Below are 14,830 nucleotides of genomic sequence, written 5' to 3'. Positions count from 1 at the left end.
CATCATCCTCATGGTCTTCAAATATCTAAAGGACTGTTGTGCTGAAAAGGGAAGGGATCCATTCAGTGTCGCTGCTCCAAAGGAAGAGTGGATTGAAATTCACGGTAGAGGAGACTTTCAGAATGAGCGCTGCCCAGCATGGGCTGGGGCTGCCTATGGAGAGGGTGAGCCCCCTGTCCCTAGAGGTGTGCAAGTATCAGGAATGTTTATGAGAGGACTCACGACCTGAGGAGTGGGGCCGCTCTAAAGTATGGTTTCTAAGCCTCCCCTCCCCCAACTCTGAGACTCTGTGGCTTTGCAATTGTTTAAAATGGGGTGCCCGGAGTTGGGAAAGCAATTAAAGAAATCCACTGAAGTGAGGACCAAGCTATAAAAAAAATCTTTATTTCATGTACCAGGATTTTTTTCTTTTTTTTTCTTTTTTTAGTTTTCTGCTTTTTAAAATTTTTTTCTGTTAACAGTCTGAAAAAAAAGAAAAAAAGGACCCACCAAGAAAATAAAATGGAGTTTGGTTTCTTGAACTGGTTTGAGCTGGACATGAGCAATCATCCACCCTGGCAAGCAGTGCCCTTGCCGCCCTCATCCTGGCTCCTTCCCTCCGGGCCCCCAGCCCTTTCTCAGCCACGCTGGTTTCGCCCACACCCAGATGGGCTTCTTCAAGAGGCCCCGGCCCCAGGCCCCACGGCCTGGAAAAAAGCGCTGATTGCCATCCCAAACACTCTGCCAGAACTCAGAGAATTGGCATCAGTTCTTCTCCTCAGACAGTGACTGCTTGTTTGCTGTTTTCTTGGGGCCTCCCCCTTCTCTCAGGTTTGGAATCTGGTGGGGTGACAGGCGAGGTTGGAGTCGGGGAGGGAGAGATGGTGCTTTTTTGCCCAGACTGAGGAAGGTTGCCACTACCCCTGGCACTGGGTACCCCCTCCAGCCCCGTGGCCTCCTGGGAATTTCTGGGCCCTCGCACAGATGTTCCACCTTGTGACTCATGCTGACTTTAGGGTGCCAGCTGCTGCTGAGCTGAGTACAGAGCTTCCCTTTTCCAGACAAAAGGTGGGAAGGGCAGCTGGGAGTGTGCAAACCCCCAAAGCATTGCTGGCCACTTCCCCTACTCCCCAGAGCTCCAATGAAGAAACTTCAGGCCAGGCCAGTATCAAAAAGCAGCAAACCAAGACGTGCTGATGGGGGCAGGGGGCGGGGGGCTCACTTCAGTGGGGTGACTGGCAGGCTGGGCTAAAATTCAAGCTTTGGAAGGAAAGCTGTTGGGTCTCTCAGTCTGAACTGGCCCTTGTCCCTCTGAGGAGAAAGGGGAGCGACGTGGATGTCCCAGACGTTATTCTGGGGTGTAAGTTGAACTTTTGAGGCTGGCCCTCATCCGGGGACCAAACTTTGTAAAGCTCTGCTCTCCATCCCCTCGGCCTTAACGGCCTTCAGCAAACCTCGGAGGGGCCTCTTGTTCTCTGACCTCCCCCAACAACAGCCGGGGAAACCTGGCGGCTGATAGCTTCTCTCAAGGAAGCCACCTTCCCTCTCTGTACCTGGGTATGGCATTAAAGAAAGGGGACACAAAATGAAGAGAGGCTTTGGGGACCTCTGGTGCCTTTTCCCTCTCTGTCTGAATGGCAGGCTACGTTTGCTCACGTGTGTAATTTTTGCTTTGACATTGGATGTAGGGGCGGGGGTTGGGAGCACAGTGAGGAGGCATATGGGGTGTGTGTGTGTGTGTCTGAATGGCTGACTGGTGATGATTTGGAAATGCTCTCAATGTCTGGGGGCTGGATGGCAGCTATTTTGGTCATCCCTGGCATCTTCGTCTGGGCAGGTGGCAGATCTTAAAAGTCATAGACGCCAAGAATAAGAATGGGCCTTTGGAGCTCATCGGGGTCAGTCCACATGCTTACACAGGGAGAAACTGAGGCCCACAGAGGCCACACAGTAAGGGATTCCAGAACTCCAAGCTGGATTCTAGACTGGTGCTCTTTCCATGCATGCAAGCATGGTGTGCGTGTGTGTGGAGGGAGGGCACGCGTGAGCAGAAAGGCCGATATGGAGCTGTTGTTGTCCATGGCTTTGGAGGGCATGAGTCCGGCTTTTATGAACCCTGCCTCTGGCTGTGTATGGGGGTGGAAGGGCTTAGATGGCACGTGTATCGCTGTGAGTGACTCTGTGTGTGTGTGTGTGTGTGTGTGTGTGTGTGTGTGAGACTGGGGTGTGCGATTTCCTTCCTGAAGACTGGATTCTCCACCCTGACTCTCTCTCGTCCACGGTAGCAGCACCTTCCCGGTGTAAGGAAGAGATCTTTCGTCACAGAAACTCCCTGCAGCTCCCTAGGGCCTTTTCTTCTCTCCCTCCCGCTTTAAGCCCAGCTCTAATCTCTCACAACAGTATTTTTTTTTTTTTAATGGATTTGTATATTTGTGTTCTGTTTTCTCTTTACAAGTTCCCTGCTAAATTTTAAGTTCCCCACCCCACCCCATTTTTTGTTTTCACAGTTTAAAGCTGGAAAAGAATTAAAAGAAAAATACTATCTGATTTTCTTGCAAGTAAATCCGCTTATTATATATTTACATTTATTTATAGTCTGTGGTTTTTTTATTAAAAAAAAAAATCACCACTTGTTTTTCCTTTTTCTTTTGTAAAAAGAAACCTTTTTGCAATGTCATTGTTGGACTGTTGAGCCCCAAGGGGGCTTCAGCGAGTCCAAGGACCCCCAAAGGGTCAGTGAGCCCCCTTCCCAGGGGGTTGGGGACCTAAGAGTCTGGGGGTCCACCATCGCCCCAGGGTCATTGGGTGGCCCTGAGGTGAGGGGTGAGGAGGGAGAGCTGCTTTATATCCCCCGGGGGGTGGGATCTCCTGCCCCCAAGGACAGGAGCTTGGGGTGGTGTCCCCAAGAAGCTCACCCTGAGGATTCCGGGGTTTCTGGGCATCTCAGCAAGCCACCGGCAGCCATCCCCTCTCCTTCCTTTCCCTCAAGGCCTAGGAAGTCATCACAGTGGGTTAAGGACCATTAAGGACTGGGAACCTGGGGGCTCGACGAGCCCCAAGTGCACCCCCTCCAGGCACCTTTCGGACAGGAGGGACCAAGAACTCTTGGGTCACCTGGAGGCCTACAGTAGCCCCATCGATACTGGGTGGAGCCGGCTCGCAAGCCAGGAGCTTGCCCAGCGTTCCTGGGGCACCCATCAGAGGCTCCAGGGACCTGGCAGTGACCGAGGCTCACCTGGCCCTGGGCCCTGAGTCTCCACCCCACACTCAGCCAGGGAGGCAGAGCCCGCTTGGGGTGACAGGGAACAGAAAAGTAACTCTCCCGAGTTCAAAACAAAAGCAAGTAACATAAACCCCTGATCAATGCAAAGAACATCCCTCTTCCTTTCTGCTCCTTCTCATTTTTTTGCTTTAATGTTATCTTGGTTCCCTTTTATTTTTTCATTTAAATTGGTTTTTATTAAATGTTAAAATAATGGTACATGGGAAATCATGCATTTTCTTTTAGATTTATTTTCTATTTTTAATTTTTTATCCTCTCTTGCTTTTTTTAAAGTTTGTTTTTCCTTCCCTCGTTTATTTATTTTTTTCACATTTCCTGTTGTTTGGCTTCTTTGTTCCTCTTATATTTTGTTCTTTTTTTTTTTTTTGAATTTACTTATATTTTTCTTTTTTTTTTTTCTTTTTTTCTTTTTTTTTTTTTGCTTTTGGAAGGATTTTCCCCCGTGGATGATTTGGTTTTCCCCACCCTCCCCCCACCCCCCGGCCCACCCCGCGCGCGGGCCGCACCCCCACTCCGGGCTCTGCCTGGGAGCCGGCAGGCGGCGCTGGCGAGGCCCCCACAGCTTCAGACGGGGGTGGTCCGGCGGTTGGCTGTGTTGGAGTGGAGAGAGTCTTTGTTCTCCTTCTGGATACAGTTGTGAACTTGGAGGAAGCTGTTATCCCTGTCGGAGTTGTAGGTGGCGGTGGGCGTGGTGGCGGCCTTCAGGGGGTCCCTGCTGAGGGTGTACATGGAGATCTCCGTGGACGGCAGGGTGTTGAAGCCCTTGAGGCCCACGGGGGAGGCGTCCCTGGAGTGTGAGGGCTCAGTGGAGCGGGAGCTGGAGCGGCTGCGGCGCTGGTAGCGGTAGCGGTAGCTGGGGATGCGGGTGATGGCGGAGGCCTGGAGGTAGTCCGTGGCGCGGGCCGTGGCCCGCAGCTGTTTGTGCCGGTCGATAAACATGTGCACGGCCAGCACCCCGACCATCTCGGCAATGATGAAGGACAGGGCCCCGAAGTAGAAGGACCAGCCGTACGAGTAACTATTCTTTTTGGAGTCGCTCTTGGAGGGGTCTCCGGCATTGGCAGATATATACACTATGATGCCAATGATGTTACTCAGACCTGCGGGCACAGGGTGGGCACGGGGCAGAACCAGGGAGACGGGCGTTAATTCCCGAGCAGGGTGCCGGCACTGGGCGGGATTAAAGGGCAGGGACAGCTGGATGGGACGTCCCTGGTCCAGTGGGTGCAGAGGGAAGTTGGCAAGCATCACCTTAATATTTTATCATCCATTTGAAGAGAACCACAAAGGGAAGAGCTAGTGGACACAGATATGGAAGAGGCGAGAGAAGAGAGAGGCATTCTACAACGTACTGAGTAATAATAATAATAATAATAATAGATATTGTTTATTGAGCATGTACCACCTGCCTTCACTGCTGAGTGCTTTTCAAGGGGTTTGCGATTGAGGAAGAAATGGATCACTGAGCTCCAAATGGGTCACGCTGCTCAAGGCTGGCTGCACAGGGATTTGAAGCTGGGGTGGCAGGGGGTTAGGACTGGCTCCTGGAGCCAGGTTGCCCAGATTCAAAGCCTTTCTGAGTTTCCAGATCTGTGCAATGGGATAATGATAGGACTTGCTCCTGTAGGGCCATGGAAAGGCTTAAGTGAGTTAATACATGTGGAAACTGTTAGAGTCTGGGACGTGCTAAGTGCTACTTACACATCAGTCATTCTTATTAAATGGCCCACGCTACAGCCCATGTTCTTTTCCCAGCATTGGAAGCAAGTGGGACTTGTCATATAACTGGGCTGAGAAATGTGGTTTTGGGTGCCTGCCTGCTCCCACCGGAGAGCAGTGAGGATAGGCCCAGTACCCTGAGTGGGACCTGGGATTTGGGCCCTTTCCTACGAGGTGGGAGGATAGGCCATGGAGCTAAGGAACGGGGTCTGGGATGTTTCTGGAGGACTCTGGGGAGCTCAGCTGGGAGCCCAAGGCCTCCCTGCAGCCTTCCCTGAAGTACGTCCTGTCCCAAGGCCCGGAGATTCTTTTCCTCCCTCCCCTCCTCTCTCTGCCAGGTCCTCCCAGCCCCGGGGCACCCGAACCTCGGACTTGTCCCCACTGGCAGGCCTGGGCTCTGGCTGGCACAGCGCTGTGGCCATTACCTGCGGACACGAAGAAGATGCCGGCACTCAGGATGATGTTGTGTCGAGTCTTGTAGAACTCGCTGGCTGCGATGCAGAGTCCACCCATGAAAAGCAGAATCACACTCAGGATCGGGAAGATGCTCGAGGCCCTCACGGCCCCTGCAGAACATGGAGGGTCAAGGAGAGAGAGAGAACAGGCCTGTGAGATGGCAGGATGCAGGAGGGAGGGAAAAGGGTAGCACCCAGGAGTGGGGGTTTTATGGACATAGGACCAGTGTCGAGATTGCTTAGCAATACTAGGGAGGAGGGAGAGACAGCGAGCCACTGCCCAGCTCACAGCCCTTCAAGGGCTCATCTCAGCCTAAAGGACCAAATCCAGGGCCTCGGGAGGCCCACAAGGCCCTCCGTCCACCTCCAGCCTCAACTCCTGTGTTCCCTCTTGTCCAGCCACAGCCAACTTCCCACATCATGTTATTGCACGCTTGTGCCTATGACATTCTGAGCTTTTTCACTACAATGTTTTTCCTGCTCTATTTTACTCTGCAAACTTCTATTCATCCCTCAAAACCCAACTCAAAGTCCCCTTGTCTGTGAAACCTTCAGTGACTTCCTTAGGCAAAGTTTTCAGCTTCTTCCTCTGCTCTTTGGGGTACTTGGGGCACATTGAGAGGCAGTGTGTTATAGTGGTTAGAGACCCACTGGATTTGAATCTGGCTTTAGCATTTATTAGCTATGTAAGTCTGGGTAAATTATCTCATCTCCCTGTGCCTCAATTTCCTCATCTGTAAAACGGGGATGGTAATAGTGCTTGCCTTCGAAGACTGTTATAAGGATTAAGTAAATTGATTCTGCTCGTGCACTTAGATATGTCTCTGAGTGCATATGGCAAATATTTGATAAATGACAGTATCCAGGTGAACATACGTGGGGCAAATGCAAGCTGGGGTGAAAGGATGAAGGCCTTGGTCGGAGACACCTGGGTTACTTGACATTCTTATCACCTTCTCCTCTGCAGGCAGGCAGAGGCCTGCCTTCTCCCCAGACCTGCGTGGATGTTCTCTCCCTGCCAGTCATTTCTAAGGTAAGGCGCTGTGTCCTCAGCCTGACGCCCCAGCCCACACACCCCTGCACACGCATACAGGCATGCACACTCAGAGCTACCTGAATTCTCATCTTCATAAGCACACGGGGATGGTGAGTTTATTAAAGATCCGGGAGAGAGATCATGTTTGTTAAGTAGCCACTCTGATCTTGAGTGGGTACTTAACATAAACATTATATAATTTAATCCTCAGAATAGCCCATTCAGGGTGTGTTTTTTAGCTCCAATTTACAGATGAGAAAACAAGTTCAGAGAGGTGAAGTAACTTGCCCAATGCCACCCAGCTTGTGAGTCAAAATGGGGATTTTGGAGTTAGTTCAAATCCTGGCTTTTTCACTTACTATCTGTGTGACCTTGGGCAAGAGTCTTTACTTCTCTGAGCCTCAGTTTCCCCACCCTATAAAGTGAGAAGAGCAGTAGTCATATCCAGCTTACAGGAATGTCGTAAGGCCCTGCTGCTGAAAGGGCAGTCTGAGCACAGGCATCACGGGTACCATGGGGGGAGCTTGACAGAAATGCAGATTCTCAGGCCCCACCCTGGACCTACCTACTGAATTGGAATGCGCATTTTAACGAGATCCTCATAATAAGATTTGTATGTGCACGAAAGTTTGAGAAGCGCTATTGTAAGGATTAAATAGTGTAAAATCTGTATTGTTTCTGATGCTGGAAGGAACACAGTAAAAGATAACAATTTTTTAAAATTTCTGATGTCCCTCCCCCTTCCGTCCAGACACAACTTCCCCATGAATTGTCCTGACTTCCCACTGAGGCTGGTGTGGTCTTACTACTAAAATCTATCACAAGGAGCAGAAAATATCTGGTTTATTCGATGGGCAGATACTTACTGACCTATGAGTAAGCATATGCAACTGCACAATACCTACTAATACTCACAGAGCTCTTCCTATGTGCTCGGCTCTGTTCTAACCATTTTAAACCTCATACCAACCCCATGAAACCACAGGCCTTGGCTGTAAGGAGATTACAAATACCTAAAGCAGGTGTTGGCAAACTTTTTCTGTAAAGGGACAGATAATAAGTATTTCTGGCTTTGCTGGTCATATGGTCTCTGCTGCAACTACTCAACTTTGCCATGGCAGCATGAAAACAGCCATAGACAATGTGTAAAGAAATGGATATGGTTGTGTTCTAATAAAACTTTGTTTATAGAAACAGTTGGTGGGCCGGATTTGGCCCGCTAGTTACATTTTGGCCACCCCTGGCTGAGAGCATAATACACTGCACTGGGAAAAGCCTGCATGGTCTGGAGCATGGAGATGCATTGTTCTTGACAACTGGGAGTCCTGTGAATAAATACAGACTGAGTGCCAATCACGGTGCCAGGTTCTAGGCTGGGCCTGAAAGACAAGGAATGCACAAACAGTCCTGGCCCATGACCTTATAGGGCCTCCGTTCTCATGAAGAAGGTATATGTCATGAGATAATAATGCAAATAAATGTATAATTATTAACCAGGATAGTGTGACGACAGAAAGGTACCCATGGGACCCCGTGAAGGTGTGTGACAGGCTGACGTTCACTGAGAGCTTGCTGTGTGCTGGGACTATTCTAAGCACTGCGTGGATTCGTACTCGTTAGTCCTACTACAACCCTATGAAGTAGGTACTTTCATGACTCCCGTCATACACAGGTTAAAGCTGAGGCACAGAGAAGTGAAGCTGTTTGTCTAAGGTCAACCAGCGAGGAGATGGAGGAGCTGGGTTTGTGAACCCGTGTAGTCTGACTCTAGGCTCTGTGTGCCTAAGCAGTGCACTCTTCTGCTTTCGGGGGTGTGCTCGTGGGGGTGGGGACGGTGGGAGGTTGACAGACCCAGGCCCAGTACCCACACTCTGCCTCGCTCTCCATGGCACTCGAGTGTGTGCTTTCTCATCTCTGAGCCCAGGTCTGCTCTCTGCCGGGGCTGGATTAGATGATCTCTAAGGTCCCACCATCTCTGATGGTCCTGTGTCCCCCAAGACCTCCCAGGGCCCACACAGCCAGGCCAGGCCGCTGTCATCCATATTTCCTATGCCAGTGGTGGCCTTTAATCCAAATATTCGTCATAATCAGGTACAGGAGGGCGATTTGCTGGGCCTGGTGTTAAGCTCTTTATGCCTGTTATCCCATTTGGGATTTGATCCATTTTAACAGGATAGAATCACGGATGCGCTGGGATGGGAGGGGCTTCTAAGCTCTTGGGCGTTGTTTCCTCTCGCCTCCTTCCACGCTGTGCGGGATAGGGCAGCCGGCGACCGACCGTGAAAGGGGATGGGCTGCAACAAATGCATGTGGAAGCTCACGTGTGTGGGCGAGAGTGTGCAAGAGTGTGTGGGGAGAGAGGAGAGAGAAGGAAGAGAGAGAGAGAGAGAAGGAAAGAGAAAAAGAAGAGAGAAGGAGAGTAGCGGAGGCGGGCAAAGGAGGGAGGGAGAGAGAGAGTGAGTTATTGGAGAAAGAGAGAAAGACCTCAGAGAGAAGAAGAGGGGAGGGAAGAGGATGGATGAGGGGCAGGGAGAGAAGTCCGGAGTGGTGGCTGGGAGCATAGGCTCCAGAAGCGGACCGTCTGGGGTCCCATCCTGGCCCTCCCACCCCACCTTTCTCATCTGTGTAATGGGGACACCAACAGTACCTACCTTTTAGGGTTGTTGTGAAGATGGATGAAGATAATGTATAAGGCGTCAGACCTGACACAGACATGGTCAGGTGTCCAGCGCATGTCGGCTACATATAATGACACATGAAAGGAACTTGGAAGCCCAGTGAGCTTCCTTTGGGAATGCCATTTGTGCCGGTGCCAGATGCTTTCCCAGTTCCTGTTGTCTCGGGTTGGTGATCAGCTGCAGGAGCTCAGGAGAGAGATGGCCTGAGCGTGTCCCACCCGCCATGTTGCCCGCCCTCCCTGCCTCAGTTGCCTCCTCTGCCGCAGGGAGATGCTCAGACCCCAGCTCACAGGGCTGTGATGGGGAGTCACTAGTGAGCACATCTGAAGCAATCAGAACAGTGCCGGGTACCCGATAAGCCTGGGAAATGTTAGTTCTCTCCATAGCAGCGTACGTTGTTGCTGTGTCTCCTGGGCCTGTGCTGACCTCGGCTGGTGTTTGTTAAGTGCAGGTTGTGACTCATGACTAGGTCGTGAAGTCAGCACAGCGGCTGCAACCGGCCGTTAAACAAACGAGCCAGGACGGAATGGAAACTGTCGGCATGTGCAGTGTGCGCGAAGGGCAGGCACTGTTTTGTGAAACTTCCCAGGTCTCCTTCCCGGGAAGGACCTTCCTGCCCACCCTACTGAAAACCGAAGCCCTCTCTGCCTTCCCTGCTAAGTCTCTCTCCTTTGCATTTGTCGCTGTGTGACATACGCAGCAATAATGGCTAATGCCAGCCATGTGCTTGCTACACGCAGCCTAATACTGACTCACTTCAGCCTCATTACAACCCTGGGAAGGTACCAATGACCATTGTCCCCAGTGCGAGGAATCCAAGGCCTAGGGAGTGGCAGAACTGGATTTGAATCCAGGCAGTGTGCGCGAAAGCCTGCTGTTATGTTCTCCTGCCTCCTATGGTGCCCAAGTTCAGTAAATTGACCCCCGAATAACCCTCATGCTGGTCCTCCCTGCCTTGGCTACTTTCCACCTCCCCTCCCTTCTAGGTGTCCATTCCTGGTTTGTAGCTGCCCTGGGAACGTTCCTCCTGTTTGGGTGGCCAGTGACTCTCTGGCAAGGTGTCAACTCCTAGTTCAAGTGTCTCATGGTGGGGGTCGGGGGGTAGGGGACAGGCCCTACCAAGAGCCCTTCCTCCCTCCCCTTTTGTTTACATCTGGCTCTGGAAAAGAGTGATTGACGTGCTAAGGCCATGTTACTGCTGCTCTGGTGTGTGCGTGTGTGTGTGTGTGTGTGAACACACATGCACCTGTGTGTGTGCAAGTGCACGTGTGACCGCTGGGCACCAGCCCTCCCCTCCCCCAGGATGGAGTGTGTCAGGGCAGGGCAGCAGCTGACCCTGGGCCCGGCACCCCCAGCCTCACGCTGTGACTGTGGCGTGAGTGGGGAAGCCCCACCTCCCCCTGCAGCCCGGGGCTACTGATGGCTGCAGTACTGTGGATTTTGGGGTCTAGCACACTGTAAGTGCTTGATACATGACTGTGGAAGGGAACGAATTTCGTCTGATTTCCTTCCCCTGCTCTAAAGTACATTGGGCTACCTGGGAAATACCAGCTCCCATCTCCTGGACATCACACACACCCCCCCCCGCACACACAGAGACCCACATGCACACAAGCAGACATGTGCACACACACAGGCGAGGCTACACTCAGACAGACACTCGGATATATGGATACGCAGGCACTGAAAGACACAGAACACAGCACGGACTCGCCCTCGTACACAAAGACAGACACGCAGATACAATGACAGTCCCACGAAGTCACCCCAGGGTCACCACCGCCTTTGTTCTTTACCACGCTCCTCAAGCTTAGTAAGGAGCAGTGAGGACAGGGAGGCACTGCAGCAGATACATCCGATGGCCCCACAGAGCAGGGTGGGAAATACAGTTCCGGTCGTCAGTGGTTCCTGGGTAAGCATGTGAGAGTGAGGGCCACACTAGCCACAGCTTCGTGGGCCCAGATGTGGGGAGATCCAGGGTGACGACCAGGGCCTATTAGAGCTGCTCACCCCTGTCACTAGGGAGCTCCTGGACTCGTTCAGGAGAAGCTGCGGAAGTCCTTTAATATTCCTAGGGATTGGGGAATAAGAGCATGTATCCATCCATCCATCCATCCATCCATCCATCCATCCATCCATCCATCCCATCAGATGTTAACTGGGCGCCTGCCTTCTGCCAGGCCCTCTAACAGGTGCTGGACGGGCGGGAAGCTTGGCCTACTGGCTTGAGAGCAAGTGAGCCCTACCTTCTTTGTCACCCCAGGAGATGAGCTCTGCACTTCTGTGCATCCAAGCCCATCAGGCATTTCTCTCTCCTCCTCTCTGTTCTAGATCCTCAGTCTAGCTGCTGTATCAAGGATGGCAGGAGTTAGCCAGGCCACCGCTCTGCCCTCCCTCCGCAGCCTCCTTTCCTGGGGCCTCCTCATCTTCCGGGACTCTAAACCATTAGTCCTTTCATTAGAGCAGAGATTTGGTCTGTTTTGTTCACGCTTCAATCTTCAGCCCCTAGAACAGTGCTTGGCACATAGTACAGGCCCTATAAATACGTGTGGAAGGAATAAATAGGTGCATGTGAATTACCCGGGGTGGGGGTGGGTGGGAAGATATATATATAATCTCCATATATATGTAGCCATATATATATAGCCAAAAAATGTATATGCATTTTAAGAAAAGAAAAAACTGTATTAAAATTGTAATACTCAATATATACCGATAACAAAAGATGAATACAAGTCACATTTGACTTCTGCAGTTACAAGAGGTGCTCAGAGTGGTTACCATCAGCGTCCAGATACTTCTGATTACGGCAAACTACTGCTTGAGCAACGCTGACCAAAGTGTCCACTTATATACATTTTTCTGGCGCCCTGCACAAAAGTGGAGGAAGACGGGAGGCCTGGGGCAGGAGCAAGGAAAAGTGGGTATTTCAGACCCTTGGCTAACTAACTATATCACCTTTGTTCTCACAATGCTACTATTTGGTAAGCGATTTTCATTCTTACAGAGGGGGAGACTCAGTTCTAAGAGGCGAAGGCACGAGGCAGATCGGGCACTGAGCTGTCACTTGAACTCAGGTCTGCTGGATACCAGAAAGGACCCACACTCCCTGGGTAGCTCAGATCTCTTCCTGCCTCCTGAGTACTAAGGGCCCCAAAGACCCAAGGAAAAGACACTCCGAGGGTTCCTTGGCAGCCGTGGCCCTGCCTGGCAAGGCCTGTGTGAACCCTTACACACGTTCAGGCCTCTGTCCATTCCAGAAGTGTGTGGCCCTGTGCCAGGCTCTGTGCTGGGCACTGGGGAGTCAGAGTTGGTTCAGAATAGATCCTACCCTTATGGCGAGCAGAGTCTGGTGGACTGTTCTCCCTGACCGTGGTCTTTCTGGAGCCCCCTCACCCCCACCAGCCGTCCCCCCTCCCGAGTCTGAGGCAGACTGAGTGTGAACAGTCAGAGCCAGAGATGCTTGGGCCGGGCACACAGGGTTCTGGTGTCTCCTTGCTGAACCCCTTTCTACCTTCCTGGACCCCCCCATCCCTGAGACCCTGCCCCTCCTAACCGTCCCACTGCCTTCCTGCCCAGTCACCTGGCCACTCCGGTTCTGTCAGCTCTGCCTCCAAGACAGCAGCATGTCACCCTCACTCGCATAGGTACACCTGATCCTGCCACCATCGCCTCTCCCTGGGACGACTGCAGCAGCCCCACCCACCTCCCTGCCTTCAGTTATTATCCTTTTAGGATCCCCCGCCTCCCCTACAGCAGCCAGAATTGACCTTCCAAAGCAGCGTCCCTGCTCATGGTTCCCATCACACTTGGAATGAGTTCTGCTTTCTTCCCAACAGGACAGGCTCCTCTGCTGTCTCTCCAGCCTCATGCTGGAGGACGCCCTCCATTCATGCACTGGGATCTGATCCGCAAACATACAGCCTGTTCCTGCCTTCATAAGGCCTTTGCTCTCGCTGTTCCCCCTCAGGTCCCTGCTTCCCCTAATTCCCTTTCTTCCTTTAGAGAAGCTGTCCTGACCACCTGTGTAGGGAACACCCCTCCCTGCCCTCTGCCCGCCCCCACCCTCTCCACTCTTCACCCCTTCGCAGCAGTCTGAAACTATCCAGGGAATGTTTGTGCGCTTGCTTGTTGCTTGTTTCCTCCACTGGAATGTAACCTTCACACGGGCCCCAACCTTCTTTGGATCCCCCATACCGACAACAGTACGCTGCACATAGTGAGTGCTTAGTGAGTGTCTCAGGAGTGAGTGAACGCATGAATGAATGAATGCGTCTAGAGTCCAAGTCTCAGCTTTGGTGCCACCTTCTAGAGAAGGTGGGGGGGCCACCTTCTGGAATGACCTCCTCCAGTCTGGGTTAGGGGCCAGGCTCCCTTGTACCTCACACTTCCTTCTATCCGTGCCTGTGTCATGGCATACACCTCCCGTTCAAAGGTCTCTCTCCAGACAGCCAGCCTCAGACACAAGGGCTGCTGCCCTGCCTCTCGCAGCCTCCCCTGCCGCAGCAGCACCGTGCCCTAAGTTTAATAGACCTGAACTGGGAGCTGACACAGGCTCCACCCACTCCCCTGCAGCTCTGGCCAATCGTCTGGGCCCTAGTTCTGCCCACCTGCAGGCAAGCCCCGCCCACCTAACTAGGCAGAAGCCCGGCTCACCTAACTGGGACAGAGGGTCCTTCCAGAAGAATGATCCTTGTCTTCTCGCTTCTCTAGCTGACCAGGTTGAAGCTTAATAGAGAATGGTAGTAACTCACACCTTCCAGCTTAAAAAAATTGCTTTTATTGTCTAGCCCAAGATTAGCATATCGGGTCAGCAAACTATGCCAAATGTGGCCTGCTGCCTGTTTTTGTAAATAAGTTTCTTTGGAGCACAGCCACACTCATTTGCTTCCATACTGTCTACGCTGCTTTTGCGCTACAAGGTCAGAGCTGGGTCGTTGGGACAGAGACTGTATGGCCTCGAGGCCTAAAACTTTTACTGTCCGTCTCTTTACAGAAGTTTGCTGACGCCTATTATAGATGCTCAAAAAAATTGTTGGATTAAGTCAACTCAAATCAGCCCCTCGGATCCTGCACTGCTACCGTAATATATGTTCAAGTCTTTTGTCAGGGCCACCAAAATGAACCTAACACTCTAAGCTCTTCTCTCTCTAAGAAAAAGGAAGTGGAGGCCTAGAGTAGGTAGGAATAGCCACTGAAGGGTCCTGTATTCTTCCTTTGTTTAACAAACAGCATTGATTGAGCATCTACTATATCCCAGGAGCTCTTCTAAGCACAGTAAAGAATGAGACAGTTCTTGTCCGGCGCTGGCGTCTAGCTGAGAAATGATGACACCCTCACTGTGCTCCAACGGCGTGGCTCTGGGTGTGGGGCTCAGCTTTGCTCCCCCACCCGCTCTCCACGCAGGCCGCATCTCTGCCGTGCTGTGTCCCACGTCCAGCTGTTTCTCTGAGGGTCCTCCCCACTGGGCTGAGTGCCCTGTGGTCTCCCTGCGTCTCATTCATTCACCTGGACCTCCTCAGCTCTAAGCAGAGGGTGTAGCATACAGAAGGTGCTCGATCTGCCTTTACGCCACTGCCAAGCTCCTTCGAGAGCCCCAGACATGGTATCGGGGAACCAAACAGCCCTTTAGGAATTCCATTAAGGGCAGTGCCTTGCAGGAATTCAAAAAAGGAAATGA

General features: G+C 51.9%; 1 protein-coding gene across 1 annotated transcript in view; it reads right to left on the bottom strand.

Annotated features, from left to right (window-relative positions):
• Positions 1-356: 356 nt before the first annotated feature.
• CACNG2 (calcium voltage-gated channel auxiliary subunit gamma 2) overlaps positions 357-14,830 on the bottom strand; it is a 110,097-nt gene continuing 95,623 nt past the window's right edge. Inside the window, exons 3-4 of the mRNA XM_019713436.3 lie at positions 5,407-5,547; positions 357-4,362 (exon numbers count right to left, since the gene is read on the bottom strand). Of these exons, the coding sequence (XP_019568995.1) occupies positions 3,827-4,362; positions 5,407-5,547 (677 nt within the window). The 3' untranslated portion in view covers positions 357-3,826. The remainder of the gene's footprint in view (positions 4,363-5,406; positions 5,548-14,830) is intronic.

This window comes from Rhinolophus sinicus, chromosome 1 (assembly GCF_057876585.1).
Source record: "Rhinolophus sinicus isolate RSI-liver-muscle chromosome 1, RSI-T2T, whole genome shotgun sequence".
In the NCBI taxonomy this organism is placed as follows: Eukaryota; Metazoa; Chordata; class Mammalia; order Chiroptera; family Rhinolophidae; genus Rhinolophus; species Rhinolophus sinicus.
The sequence above is the reverse complement of the archived record's forward strand: the minus strand, read 5'-3'. Positions and strand labels throughout refer to the sequence as shown.